Raw genomic sequence first — 15,676 nt, 5'->3', positions numbered from 1 at the left:
TCTTGGTGTGCCTACATGATCACATAATTCCCTTTTTATCTGAAGTAATGTGGTATTATAAGCATATAATGAGCTTTTGAAGAAACCACGGAAAGTCAGATTAAACATTATTTTGTTACATACATAGGTTTTATATTATGTAATGTCTCTAAATGTTTTAACACATAGTTCATTTCATGACATTCATCCCACATAGTTATCAAATGGCATTAAGCCTTGCCTATGAAGAAACTTCCCAGTTGCTGGAGGAGTGTAGTGTATCTCATACCAAAGGAACAGCAACCATCTCTGAGGCAGCTCCGTGCCCATTTCATGAGACAAGGAGAAGCACCTACATCAGTCATAGTCCTGGGGCATGCTGGCCACTCACAAGGCACTTTTTCAACACAGAAATTGTCACCCAAGCCTTGGCGAAGCATCTTTGACCAGCATACTTAAATAGTGCAAGGAAACTCTCTACAAGAACTAGAAAAGGGATGTCAGTGATTAAGACTAACTGGTTGCATTTGGCCTCCGCCACAGAGAAGGTATTGCATTGGGGAAAAACCTAGAGCCTTGAAGAAATCCCACTGGGAACACAACAGCATCCCAGTGAGAGGAGCACAGAATGACAGGCTTTGTCCCTTTGCTGTCCACAAGGATTAGTTGCCAGCCAGCTCCGTGGCAGCAACACCAGGCTGAAATAAGAAAGGAATGCTTCCTTCCAGCTTCTGCTCCTTCAGGGAAGAAACGGTGTGCTGCAAACACGTCCCAGTTTACATGATACAGAAGCAGCGACACAGTTGTGCATGCTTCCAGTGCTGTCTTTCACAGCTGTTGCCACAGCCCAGCGTCTGTCACTGAGAAACTTCTCTGATCTGCAGCTTGCTTTCTCTCTCCTGTTATCGCAAGGCCACCAACCAACCTCAGAGGAGAAAACATGGCAGTGCCTAATAACCCTGTAATCACTGGGACAGGGGGTACAGTGTTTGCTGACAGCATCCCCAGTTTTTTGTGTGCTTGTGGGGCAGAGGTTTATTTCAAATCCCTGAGTCTCTTTTAAAGTTGCATGGCTTGTTGGTGGTAGTTCCACATCTAATGGCTCGGGTAGTTCCACATCTAATATCAGCATTTCTCCAATCTCATTCCTGTTAATGTTTGTATAAGCTCTAGAGAAAAATAAATAGCATATCAGACTATAAAGAACACTTTTTCTAGATAGTTTATCCTAAAAAAGAAAAAAAAAAGACGATAAAATATTTTCAGAAAATGTGTGTACATAATGCATATATTATATGCACAGCATGTGCACACTACATATGTTTGTGTGTCTGTATTAAACACATGTACACATATATTTGTCTAAATATGAAAAACAGATGTTTCTCTTCTCCTTGTACAGTATAATGGTTACTGGAACGACAACGGTGCAAAGGTAGTTAAATGAAGCTAAGATGCAGAAAAGAGGTTTATTGGCTCAGCTGGAATACCACCTCTTCCAGAAAATGATTTCCCAACTGACACTCCAAGGTCAAGCACGTTTTGTGGAGCTCTTAATATGTTCACTATACAAATCTCCACAGGAGGGCAGTACGTCCCACGGTTTTTTTCTAAGGTTTTGCTAGCATACTGTAATTTTCAAATAGCTGTAGAGACCTGTAACTGGTAAGGACAGAAACCAAGCACCACAAACACTCGAAGTCCTAGTCTGAAGTACAAGGACTGCTTAATATTAACTGTGTATGCTTGTGTGTGTGTGTGTGTGCATATAGGGGTAATCTGACACAAAGTTAATGTCAATAGGTCTAGTGATATCTGGAAAGTTAATGCATAAACGAGATTGGAACTATAAAGGGGCATCATAAAGATATTAATAGGTGCTAAGATATGTTTTTAACAGGGCTTCAGTCCCCTTCAACAGATTTGCATGACTGTAAGAACAGGAGTAATTCCACTCTGGGAGTCAAATACCTTTATTGAATATGAAAAATTAAAGTGTATTATATAACAAAACCTAGATTAAATATTGTTAGGTTGAAGGGTTTATTTTTGTCTTTTATCTTCTTTATCTATTCAGATTTATCGATTAAAGAAAGGTTGTCTGCTGCACTGTATCTTATTTTTTACTCCTTTAAAGGCTTGATTTTAGCAGCAGTATATAGAAACAGTTGCCTTGTTACAAAAGTCCAGGTATATTGACATTTTAGGTAAAAGTGTACAGTGATTTGCATTATTCATTAAAGAACACTAATACTAAGTGGTAAGAAACTGATGCATTCTGCATATACTATGGAAAGCAGCGTGAAATAGGGAAAGGAAAAATGTCAACCCGTGGGCAATAAGTAGGAGCTGAGAAAATCGGTGTTGCACTGCGGAAACTTTTTGAAGAAGAAAAGGCCAGTGCACCTCCCTAGAGAGTTTCGAATTGAGAAGGTTGTATAGAGTCTCTGTAGAGGTAAACAGTGGGAAGAGGTTTCCAGTAACTTAACTGATATATTTGCATTTATTTTGTGAAGCCATCCAGGTTTGACAAGGTGAGGGAGACCTGCATTCTATTTAAGCATTTGCTGAGGTCCCCAGGAGTATTATTTCCCAGCACATGGCTTTCTATCAGATGAACAAGCTCCCATTAGAAGCATGAAATTGGCAGAATTAGAAGAAAACTGTCAAGAAGCAGAAGGTAACAGGCCTGGAATACCAACGTTGCTTTTGTGGTGGGGTTCAATGGTAATATGGAAGTCTACTAACATCTGGATGTCTGAATGCAGTCAACAGCCACTGCAGCTATCACAGAGACTTAGGAATCAGAGCAGGCAGTCGACCTGAATGCTGCCAAGCACTAAGACACCTACAGTAACACTTAATATCTAGTTTTGATCAGATGAGTTTCACTTTTTGTGCCTGGCAAGCCCACATTTCCAGAGACCTGCGTTTTTCCATGAGACGTTTACTCTGTGTCTAGGCAGTGGTTTATTTATCTGTTAATCACATTCCTTTCCTTGTAGCAAGAATCTGGAGCGCTGCTGACTATTCAAGCTTTCACACTGAAAGGGCTCCATGTTTCTAAAATGAAATTGGCTGTTTATGAAGAAAACTATTTACAGACATTCTCTAACTGTGGATGGTTTCCTGCAGACACCAACTTTCTGCATCTTTTTCCAAACTCTCACTTACTGTATTTCTTCCCCCAGCGTCCACAGAGGTTACTTCTTTAGCCCCATCCTATCTCCAGCTTGAATCTGTTAATACCTCCCTGAAGTGTGTTGCTCTTACTTCTTTGACAAAGCCTTTAAGATATACAGCAGTGAAGTCAGACCTTGGAGTTTCCTTCAATTGGAAGTACTCCATAAAACACTTCTCTATTTTTTCTGGTAGCTCACCTGTGTTCCAGCAGCAGCAGTTAAGGATATGAAGATACCGGGAAAAGCTTAGCCCTAGTAACTCCCAGCAGGACAACATGCACACTTTACTTTCTGTATCCACATAATGCTGGTATACCAGAGCCAGGTCATGTAGACATTGATGCAAGAACTGGGGAAACAGAACCATGATAGTTACAGTCCTGAAAATTTCTGCAGAAGAAAAAAAGCTTCCTGAAAAAGAAAAAGACTGTCTGCAGGACATCATCGTGAGTCAAGATAGTCAAGCAGGTGGCTGAGGTATTTATGCTGAAATCATGAATGGTATTCTGGCTGACAGCTCTGAACTTATTTAAGAGGCCTGAGAGTCTCTTCATTTGATAACATATCTCCAGTTGTTTAGACTTAAAGATTAAAAATTAAAAGTAATAAGACTTGCAAGCAAATCATGAAAGACTGAGAGTTAAATAGGAGTCCAGACTTCAGACAGGTTTTTTCTCAAATGAAGAAAGAAAGCTTTTAAAAAAATATTTCAGCAGAGCACTATCCTCTACTTTATTATGTTCTCCATAATTATACTTTCTAGGTTTGACAAGAGAACACATATGCAAATATTTAACCCAGAATGATTGTAGTCCAGAAGAATATATCAAGATGAATAGCATGACTGAAATTTTGTTCTCACTGACTCCTTTTAATCCTATGAACTGCAGCATAATTGAGGAAAAGCGGTACACAATTTATTCCAATAATGAGTTCCTCATTTTTTTTTTTTTCAGGATGGATTTAATTACTAGAGTACAGTAACCAAAGCTTATATCCTGATCATTCTTGTGAGAGTCATCATATATTAGAATTTTCACTCTGGGCCCTTAAAAATCTACAATATTAATGACATCTAAAAATTTTTAACCTCTTCTTGCTGCTACCCAGCAAGCATGATAGTGTTTTGTTTATTTTTTTCCAAACTCCTAACAACTTGCAATGTTTTACTTGCTTTCTTTCCACTGTCACTGAGCTAATGCTTCAAATTATGTACTGTGATGTATAGTGGTCACTACCAAGCACATCATTTTGTATGCAAAGCTGTGACTGGATTTGCCCATGTTCATCACTTCATGCTTACCAACACTGAGTTTCTCCCTCAAATGTTCATGCTATCATACATACCTTTAGGCATGTAGCATATACCTTAAACATCACCTTATAGAAGCCCTACTCTGGTGGGCAGTGATGTAGACCTCATCTTATTTCAAATACTTTGAACTGAGAAAACAGACAAAAATTACCAAGTGAATTCAAGACAATCTCCGGCCCTCTTTCATTTGTCAGCATAGACACACCCACACAGATCCTGAACCCCAAATGAAGCACAGTCGGTCTAGGGAAGGTTTCTATCAGGGTGTCACGTCCTGAGCGTCCTCACAGCCCTGAACATCTCTAGAGGCCTGACCCACTCTGCCCTGGGACCAGGACCCCACATCAGCCTGGGACCACCAGCCCCTGCCCTAGCGAGGCCACAGCAGGGCTGGGCCCCAGCTCCCCGCAGCCAGGCCTGGCCATGGCCCTTGGCCAGCGGGGTCCACCCAGCAGGCCCATGTCCCAGCCTGTCCCTGTCCCCAGGGAAGTGCTTGGGGCTGGGGCTTGGGGTTGGGGCTGCCCCAGTGCCCCCTGCTGCCTGCTGCCAGTTGGGTGGTGCAATGGGACTTGGCCTGCTGGCCCCCTAGAGAAAAGCACTGAAATTAAAATATATAGAGAGAGAGACGAAATAGCAATGGGAAATTGATTCATTTTATTTTATAACTTGATCTCCCTGCCCTGTTCTAAGTTGAGAAGTAGCTCACACATGACAGGTGCAAACAAATCTTAAATCCTTTCCTTTTCATGGTTTCTTTCTTTATGTACAAAAGTCAAAGGACATTCATAGGTTAAATTGTTACACAAATAAAATATACATATATATATATATAGAACAACCACCGCCACCACCATCAACAACAAAAACAGAACAGAAGCCTGTACATTCGTGTCTTCTTCTCAGTAAAATTACTACCACAGAGGCGATCAAGTAAGCATGTCATACAGAACCCACATTTCCCAAACTGAAGGCAGTATAGACAAGAACTTTTTGATAACCTCTCAAATGGCAACCTCCATTTATGTGTATGTTTGTATATATGTTTATATATATATAAATATATTTAAGCTCACATCCACTGAACAAGGTAGCAGTCTTGCGACCTCATGGTGTCCCATGAGGACATGTTTCAAGTGTTGAAGAACAGTTAATTGGGCTACTTTTAAAAAGAATTTATTCTCCTCTCTTAAAACACCCCTCTAAAACTTCACAGTATACACCATCAGACTCAAAAGATACGTGGAAGAAGCAATCAAAGATTGTATTTCTTTTTCAAGAAACAATCCCGGTAACATGAATTGGAATTTTGCCTCATCTGAGCTAATTTGAGACTGGCTTACACAATGGTGCAAAGAATGGGACATCCCTTCTATTCCTTTTTAGGCACCATTGAAAAAGGAATTACGTGCTATGGAGAGCTGTGTGAGGCTGGAGAGAAAATTGTCAGTTGGTTGTGAGCATCTTTTCTCTGTTGCAAAAGGAGCAATTCAGTATTTTTCAAAATATAGTTGCTGATGTCCAAAGTGCAAAGTCTTTGCTTTTTCAGCTCTGTTTGATGTCAGTTACAGTTGAGGCATGTTTCAGCACATTTCAGGATGCACTGAGTGCTTGGAGATTAGGTTCAAAATAGAACAGAGTGAAAATCTGCATTAAAGCTAGGGGAAGTAACAAAGAAGAATATTTGCAGAAGGAAAAAAAAAAAAAAAGGGGTGAGAGAACGGGATTTTAGTATAACCTCCAAAACAGTTTCTGACACCATAAAATGCGAAAAACAGTTTTGGTAGTGAGAAAGCTGGAGTTCTGTGAAAGGGGATGGAAGGGGGATTTGAACAGCCAGGCAAAGCAATGCACTGCTAAATTAATACACAGATTTGCAAAACATAAATAAACTAACTGAATTTCCACCTGATGGATATGGGACAACTCAGGAAAATCCCAGCCTGTGATTTTTTCAGACAGTGTAGGTAAACAGAGGCACATATCCAAACAACCGAAATGTATGTAATGCTTTATGTAATGTACTGTGGTATATTTTGTATGTCTTTTTATTAATATTATTTCTTTCTTTGGAGGGGTAGAACAGGCAACTGTGTAGGGCATGTTCAAAGAAAATGGCACTGAATGAGCTGGATTTGGACACTGAAGTCCCAAGCAAGCAAGCAGCATTGTTTTGTTTGTTTGTTTGTTATGGTTGGTTGGTTGGTTGTTTTTTGCTTTAAACACATAAAGTTATCCTTCTTCCTTTTACCTCCTCCTCTATCCTGGATCTTGTCTATCAAGGAAGCGGGAATCTCGTATCTCATACCTTCACCTCAACACTCGTGTTCTTCCTACCCAAGCTAACAGCTCACATTTCCTGCCAGAAGCTTATATCCTGGTGCAAGCAGATATTTTGGAGGATGTTCCAGAGCTGACATGGGAGCTCAGAGCCCCTGACTTGTACAGGCTCCTCTCTTTCAGAATCTGTGAGGTGATTTGTAGTTCTAAGCCCATCTCACTGCACCTGGCACACAGCCTAATGCAGCCTAGCTTCCATGAGGCTTGATGGGAAAGTTTTGATGGACTACTTGTGGCTAAAGCTGACCTGATGGGCAGAAAATCTGCAGATCACTTAAAGCTAATGCTATGAAATGCACAGAACATCTCACATGGCTTTTGAAAGGTAGCACTAGGTCCACTCACTTTTATCCTGCACTAATAACTGATGATACTTTAGCAGAGGGTAGGATGTACAAATATCTCACAATTGAATTTGTGGGTATCCAGCCTCTACAGCAATGAAATTCATGATACTTAGTGGTAGAAAAATGGCTTTAAATGATGTCATACAAGGAAAAAAAAAAAAAAGGAGCCAAATAGATAATAGGAGCCATGGGTGATGTCTTTTACTTAGCTACTTAGCTGCAGGAGCTCAGAAATCAGTACAGCTGGCAGCCACTGCTCAAGGGAGATGAAATGTGGTGTCTGAACCAACCATCCACAATGTCAAAGAAAGCCTCCAGCTCACTAATGTAGCACCATCCAGCTTGCAATGTAGCAAAAGGAAACAAATAGCTTCATCTTGCTTGTGAAGGGAAGCTTGTCTGGCTCTGTCAGGTGGATTTTGTTTTGTTTTTTTTTTACTCTCCTGAGATCCAAACATAGATAAAAAGCTGAAAATACAACGGGAAAAACTTTGTCTTTCTCTGTGCCCAGGATGTATTCTGTCGCAGTTGTCTTTCCAAGCACCGGGGCAGTTGCTGAGATGTGAGAAGAAAAACGTCACATCACACAATATATGCAAACAAGCCAGAGAAGGATATTTCCGAGAGAAATCCCAAGCACATGACTGCACTATCAACCTGATTATAGTTACAGCCTCTTTCCAGGATACTTGGTACATCTCCCACTATCAAACCTTGCTTTCATTTTTTTCTGCTTTCTGTTTGCCTGTTTGAAAGAAGTACGTTTCTGATATCTGGCCATAAGGGTGGGTTTTCACACAGCTTCTGCTTGCACAGAATCACTGTGGTCAAATTCTCATATATCCTGCAGAAGGTCTGATTAATAATCCACACCAGTACCATAAGGAAGATATGCATATCCTCACACTACGTAAAGCTAAATTGTCTGCTGAGGGGGTGGTGCTTCCACATACAGTCTATAGTCATTTGGTTAAAACAACTTGTTGATACCAATCTAACACCAGAAGCATTATTACTGTAGTAGGTCAATGTGGGAAACCTGTTTTCTTAAACCAATTTCTGCCCACTATCCTGAGAAATTAATACCTTCAGGAAATGAAAATATAAGCCATGCAGCAGCTGAAGTTGTCTCAAACACTGTTAGTTCTAGGTAAAACCAGCTTAGAACTAGAAAGAAATGCTAGATTTTCTTTCATAGCATGAGATATTTTTCTGTATAAAACTGAAATAAATAATATCACTCAGTCTAACCTTTTCAAAGGTTAGTGTGGTTTGATTCAGATAAACGGGTGAGTGTTGCGGTGAATTCACAGTGGCTATGCATTATGCATTGATGGTAAAATGACAAGCTATGTTTACTCATTTATAGAAATGCAACCGAACAGTAAAGCAATACATTAAAAAAAAAACAAAAAACACCCCCCCCAAAAAAAAAAACACAGCACATTGCTTAGAAAAATAACTCCCCTTCCCAAAATCCCATTTCAATGTATGCTATAACTCATATACAGTAATATTTCACATTCACTGAGGATCTCAAGCATTGGGTAACACTGAGATTATACAACTTGAAAGTAATTCTTGTTCTAAACTTATCCCTTGGACTAATTCCAGGCCATCCCTTAATTATCTACACTGGGTTTGCTTCAGGGGCTTTTTGAATAAACTCAGTTCCTTTTGTGCTTCCACTTCTTATCAGAAAATAGTCACTTACTCAAGTAGCATGCACGATATGCATATGGTTTGACTTCTGTCACTAGAGCATGTTACTTTGAGGGTAGACATTCAAAAAGAAATATTTTCTGTCTCTACTCATGGAACTCACAGGTGCCTTTCTGCTGGGGAAGTCTAAGGCTAGAAAACACTTTCCTGCCTTTGCAAATAGACTGTTACTCCCTCTAACCCATCCATAGGTCCACTTGACATCGACCTGGCTGACATGGTCCTGCCAGAAAATAAGCTTTCCCTTCTGGTTTCCAAGCTGTCACTGAGCAGTACTTTAGGGCGAAACACTTGCATCAATTTCTGGTAAAATTCTTTAGAGGCAAAGTAGTAAATGAAGGGATCTATGCAGTTGTTGAGGCAACTGAGGCACAAGGTGAGCTTGTAGGCAGGGTACAAACTCCTCTTGTAAAACAGGCGGACGATCATATGCGCAAATAGGATAAAGTTATTGGGGGCGAAGCAAGTGACAAACACCGAAAGGACTATAATCGCCAGGTATATGGATCTAGTCTTCTGCCTGTTACCGTATCTGTTTGATGTCTGAATAAGCTTCCGAATGATGCCGATGTAGCATCCAACTGTTACAATGAAAGGGATCAGGAAGAGCACAACAAATAGCGTGAGGAGAAAGGCCACCCAGGCTGCAAAGTTGGGCAGCATATCCCACTTGAGAACATCAAAACAGGTTATAATCCCCAGTTCTTTCACTTCATAGGTCAGATCTGTGCTTTCCAGTGGATAAAAAGCTAGTAGCAAGAAAAGCCACATTACCATACAGGCACCGAAGGCATATCTTTTTCTTCTCCACTTGACCAACTTCATGGGATATACCACACCCATGTACCGCTCAATGCTGATACAGGTCATGGTCAGTATGGAAGAATACATGTTGGAGTAGAACATCACAGTCACAAGGCTGCAAAGAATCTTGCCAAAGATCCAATGATTGCTCTGGATGTGATAAGATATTTGGAAGGGAAAGCAGAAGGCCAGCATGAGATCTGTGATGCTCAGGTTGATCATGAAGATAACAGAAGGCGTTTTGGGTTTGATATGCAAGCAGAGCACCCAAAGGGAGAACAAGTTGCCAGGGATACTGATGATAGCCACCAGTGTATACACCACTGGGAGGGTGACGGAGATAGCTCTATTCTGGAGCATTGCAAGTGTTTCATTGTCCAGGTGGGATCCGTTTTCAACCATTATTCACAAGGTGGTTGTTGATCTATAAGCCAGCTGGATCATATCATGAACTCTTGGCTTCCAAACCTAGAGGGCAAAAGTCAAGAGAAAGAAAAGCAATGTGTTAAAACAAATTACAAACATGCTTCTTGTGCAACCTGATCTAGTGGGAGGTGTCCACCTGCCCATGGCAGAGGGTTGGAACTGGATGGTCTTTAAGGTCCCTTCCAACCGAAACCACTCTATAGTTCTATCATTCTATATTAATTTAATAAGAAAAAGGCCTGTGTAGTTTGACATTATTTCTGAATGAATTGAATCAATTAAAATGTTCTCCTGACAAATGCCTCCTCCCTCCAAATCATTGTAGTGTTTTACCTGTCTCATTTCTTTCTAGCTTTGAACAGCTACTTTTTCCCTACTGAGAGGCTTTCTGATATATTTTTTGCAGACTACACGTTATCATACCTTATTGTTTTGTTATTGTAGCACACAGAAGATCACATCACAAATTGAAATGAAATGAATGTCTGCATGAGAACACTATGCCGTAAGTTTCCCAAGAGCTAAACCCATCCTATATACTCGAGATGCCAAGACCTTGCTCTCTTGTAATATAGAATATTTTCTGATTTCTTTTTGTCCAACTAAACAGAGATCCATTCCAAGTAAATGCTGTTTTTTGTTTTGTTTTGTTTTGTTTTTTTACAGTTTGAAACTGCTTATTCGAGTCACCTATAATTCTGCAAAATGAGTTTCAGTTTTGCCGTCTGCAAAACAAAACCGTGCTTTCACTGTCTGGCCTATATAGACCTTTCTTGGCAGACACAGTCTCTTATGGTTTAGCTTATTTATTTTACACAGTGTAGCAGCATTTAGCAGATGCAAACAGGAACTCATGCCTCAAAGCACTACATGCATGCAGGAATGCAATTTAACAAAAGTAGAGGGTCAAAAAAAGTGAAGAAGTGGCAATGAATGATGTGAAACGCAGATAATTGATGATTAGTAAATTCTATGAAGAGTGGAACTGTGGACTTGAAAAGGATTCTAGGCCAAGCCAGCTGGTAACTGTGGGCACATCTATGCTGATTAATAAAGAGGACCAGAGAGTGAGTACAAGCACACAGTATTACTCATGGACTCTGATCATCTCCACTGTTTTATCTCTCCAAGAAACACTTGCCACAAGAGAGGCTAGTTTCTAAAAACATAGGCACAAGTCATTCGGTGTCATTTAACCTCACATCCAGTTAAATAAGACCTTTAATTTAACTGTAGTCATAGCCAGGGAGCAGCGTAGCAGATCTGCCCCTCAGAGAGGTGATCAGCCTTCAGTCCTTATATCTCTGGCTGGCTACTACCATTCTGACAAAAGCTTAGGTTTCTGACAGAAGCTCTTATCAAATGACTTTCACAAAATAACTGTTGATGATTCTTGAGACCTGGCAAAGATGAAGTCTCTATTGATGGCTGCAGTGCAGGAAAGAAATATTCAACCCTAAAAATAAACTGAGTGCAGATCCAAAAAGAAAAAAAAAAAAAGGCCAAAAAAAAGCAGCTATAGCAGTAAGAAGCTTGGTGTAGACTTATTTCTGTTATTTCTTGATTTCATCAGTAATATATAGTACTTCAAATGTCAGCTGAAAATATTCAGAAATAGAGTCAGCATCAAGCAGGTAATGTTTACTAATGTTGCCAGTCTTTCAGGGGGTTTCTAGCTGAACTATTGGAAACACAGAAAAAGGCACAAGAAAGTAGGAATAGCAAAAATGTCAGAGACATGTTCTGAATATATCATGCACATGGCACAGAACAAACATGTTCTGAGTAATAAGCACATCACATGATCACAACTGCAAAAAACCCTTTGAGCCAAATCCATTCCAGATGAAATTCTGTCCTTGTTGGTGGAACGATATCAAGAATGAAACTAACTCTTCAGTTTTCAGGGGAACTTGGAAAGGCACTTAACTGACACTAAGCTCTTGAAAAAAGGTAATGCTATCTATTTCAGCTCTTCTATCTGTGACATACCATAGTAAACATCTATTCATGAACCCATTATTGCCTCAGAAATCTGTTTCAAGTGACACCCATTTGTGCCTAGTAACCCTGCATTTCCCAGAACAAAGGTTTTATGTATACCAAAGTAACTACAGAGCCTTAATAATAGGCCTTTGCAAGTGAAAGATATTTGCTCTCAGGGACTGAGAGATCTCACCTCTAGATTGCTATTCCTACAGCTACTCTGTACTTGGGAGGTGGGAGTATGGGTGAAAACCTGCATTAAATCTATCGCACTAGGCATAAAGCTGTTCAATATCTCTTACACTGAGTTTTGTGTTAGGGCTAATCACAAAGGTATCTTCTGAAATCAACTTCTGAATTTGCTTTTTCAGATAGCACATGCTGATAAGAAATATGCAAAACAGTGTCAGGATTTGTGGCCTGCCTAAAGGTAGATTTTACATGTTTATGGAGCAGAACTGTCAGTAAAACACAAGTGCCTCCCACATTTAGGCACCTCTTGAGCAGGGTGCCTGGACTTTAAAGTTCTGGGCTTTGTGTTTAGATGCCTACAAGAGCTCTCCAAAGAGGGTGGGTCCCCTTGGCATGGTTTTTGGTAAGGAAGATGTCCTTCACAAGGAGCAAAAGAAGATGTCCATCACAAGGAGTGAATAGTTCCCTAGCGTCTTCTGCAGGGGAGGAGGGAGCATGCAGAGCACACAAGACTTGCAAATTCACAACGTGTTTCACATCATAGGAAGATGTGGAGTATAGATAATCATCACTCCCTCTTTGCCTTTCCTTTTGCCAAATCTTTCTGGGGCTCTATTGTTGAATTCCTTGCTTGTGAAAGCCTGGGCCAGCAGAAATCCCTGCACTGTCACACTTACTTTTGATACTTTGCCTTTTAAATGGCCAGATTAAGCTGCTGGACTCACAACATAGCATTTCAAAGTTCTTCAGCTCTCCCATTACTGTTTTTATTTGGGTTTAGTTAGCACTGTATTTATGTTTCTATCTCGTTCAGGGTACTTTTAAGTCCTTCCTCCACCGCAACCACAGCATCTGTCTATCACTTGTGGTTTTAGTTGAAAATGTCATAAATAAAGTGAGAAAGTATTTTTTTATAAGCATTAGAATTAGATTTGCCATACATTTGTGAGTTGCTCTCTTGCAATTTCAGGCCTACAACACAATTCAAATCTGTGGATCTTGCATGATACACTGCAAAAGAAACTTTCCTGTAGAATAATTTTAAAATATCAACCCTCAGCTATGTTTACATAAACTGTAAAAATACATTTCTTTCTATATAAATATCCCTGTAATAAAGACATTGTTTTGCTTTTATTTTAGCAACAGCCAGATCTGTACTATGACAAATGAACATATAGGTAGACTGAAAGAAAGACTCAGTAAGGATTCTTTAAGTGAGAAAGTCCAGTCTTATTGCCAGTTACATTGGTCCTAGAGATTTTGACATAGAGAGAGAAATGCTAAGCTTTTCTGCCTGCCTCATTTCTAGAACATTTAGTGAGCAGATGTATTTCAGTTCAATATTAGGTACTAAGAGCACCTGCATCTTCTGGAGCAACCCTCACTAAATCCAGGGAGGATTTTTTCGCTCTTCTTCATACCCTGTCACTCATGTCACTCTACACAGAAAGCTCACTTGGAACTTCAGTAACGTCAGTTTCTTCCTGAGCTATAACCATAAGCTAAGGTGACAGCTGCTTAGTGCCTCTTTTGACAGGGATGGTGATTCCTTTCCCTTTAGTGGACAAAACATGGCGATTAAAACAGTAGAAGGTATACTGAAATAGAAAGATTAAAAAAGCAGAAGAGAAGATGACTGACTTATTTCTTTGTCATGGAAGAATAAAAACAGAAATGTGTCAACCTTTTTTTTTAGGAGACTACTAAATAAAACTGATATATTTCCTTTCTCACATCTATTCTTTTCCTGTTATCAATGTCAAGTGCACCTGTGAACAAGACTGAAAAGCCTGTGAGTTGACTGAAAAACAGAAATACCATTTTATAAAAAGTTTGTGATTTGAGATGGAAAAATAAATTTCAAAACATTCATTGCAACAGAAAGCCTTCCAAAGCCTATTCTGTTTCATTATTTTGGTTCTCTGTCTGTTAAAGCTCTGTTGTCTAGAATAAATAAGTCTAATTTCCTGAATCCTTTGATATCTTTGCACTTTTAGAAAGACACTATTCCAGTTGAAGAATGTAGGACAGCGTACTTCAGACTACAGGAAAACAAACATACAAACATGAAATGCTGAACTCAATTGCAAATGTATTCAGAATGAAATAAAATGAAAGCAGAGATTTTATTCTAAGCACTTAAGAAAGTCATATTAGCTGTTTTTAATCAAAGCAAATGTGACTAAAGAATGTATTTTATTTTTATCAAGATAGTGCATTTTTGGCAAAAAAATTGAAATTTTTTACTTGCTCTTCTTATGACTTATAAAACTGAAATGAGAGCTAAAGTGTTAGGACAGTTTATTTCTCACTAAATTTAGCTAAAACTGCTGAAAACTTTGGAATTCTCTATGTGCAATATTCCTTCTGGGGATTCAGCCTTTCGTGGACCATCTGAATTGCTGGTCAGATGACAGAATATTAGACCAGTGTAGAAAACAAACAATTTCCTTTATACACTGCGTATGAAGAGAAGAACAAGCAAGGAAGGCAAAGGGATAGCATTCTGAGTTGTGAGAAAAATGACAAACACTTTGATATTTAGATAGAGAAAAGGGTTTCAATATGAGGAACAAGAAGAAGTTCCTTTTTTAACACGTTTTAGATCTTGCTCCCCAAGCGTTACTGATGTGATTCAGAGAAACACTTCTTTCTGTAAATGTTCACGTTCCCCCAGCCGAGGAATGTCAATAAGTGCATCGCTGACTGCGCACTCCCTACGCCGAGGGTGGGCTTTGCTGAAAGAGGCCAAAGGTTTTGTTTGGATGTTCTTTCTCACCCTTTCAATAAACTTTTGTGGAAATTTTAACTTTCAGTGTTACATCTCTACAAGCCAAGGGTTTCCTTCACCCAGTCAAGATGTGAACATAAGTGTTCTAAGAAACTTCTTTGAATTGGGCCTTCCCTTCCCTGTTCTTTTTGCTGAGTTCTTTTTTTTTTTTTCTTTTTTTTTTTTTCTTTGTTTCGGTTGTTTTGTTCAGAGCATCATTCTCGCAATCGCTAAATGTTGCTGAGTCTGTAGCTATGTTATCACAATGGCATTATTTCACATTAATCTTTCACTTATCTTCTTTTAAAAATGAATACTTTCAGGAAATGAGCACCTTTATGCACTTGTGTGTGCAAGTACTGATCTGTATTTCTGAGCAAACAAAGCTGAAAACATCTAAGTAGCTGCAATATTCCTGACCTTCTATGTCATTTAGTTTAAGACAAACAAATCTTCATATTTTTCACTGAAGATTATTCAGATAAAGTACATAAGAAAACCATATCTATGCCTTCACTGAAAATGATGACTTATTTTTACACCGAAAGAGTGACTTCAGAATCTCTATATTGATATTTAAAAAAAAAAAAACACACACACACAAAAAAAACCT

At 39.3% G+C, this 15,676-nt stretch overlaps 1 protein-coding gene and 1 long non-coding RNA gene across 5 annotated transcripts in view; one reads left to right on the top strand and one right to left on the bottom strand.

The window, feature by feature from the left end:
- The first annotated feature begins 2,669 nt into the window (after positions 1 to 2,669).
- Positions 2,670 to 8,575, top strand: LOC310887154. Its single transcript, XR_014575672.1, has 2 exons — positions 2,670 to 3,638; positions 7,672 to 8,575. It is a non-coding gene; the product is annotated as an uncharacterized lncRNA (long non-coding RNA).
- Positions 5,114 to 15,676, bottom strand: part of P2RY8 (P2Y receptor family member 8) — a 35,189-nt gene continuing 24,626 nt past the window's right edge. For all 4 annotated transcript variants that reach the window (XM_083812684.1, XM_083812683.1, XM_083812681.1 and 1 more), the window contains one exon: positions 5,114 to 10,154. In XM_083812684.1, the coding sequence (XP_083668810.1) occupies positions 9,015 to 10,088 (1,074 nt within the window). In that variant the 5' untranslated portion in view covers positions 10,089 to 10,154 and the 3' untranslated portion in view covers positions 5,114 to 9,014. The remainder of the gene's footprint in view (positions 10,155 to 15,676) is intronic.

This window comes from Anser anser, assembly GCF_964211835.1.
Source record: "Anser anser genome assembly, chromosome: 1".
Taxonomy (NCBI): domain Eukaryota; kingdom Metazoa; phylum Chordata; class Aves; order Anseriformes; family Anatidae; genus Anser; species Anser anser.
This window is presented reverse-complemented; position numbering and strand designations above follow the sequence as displayed.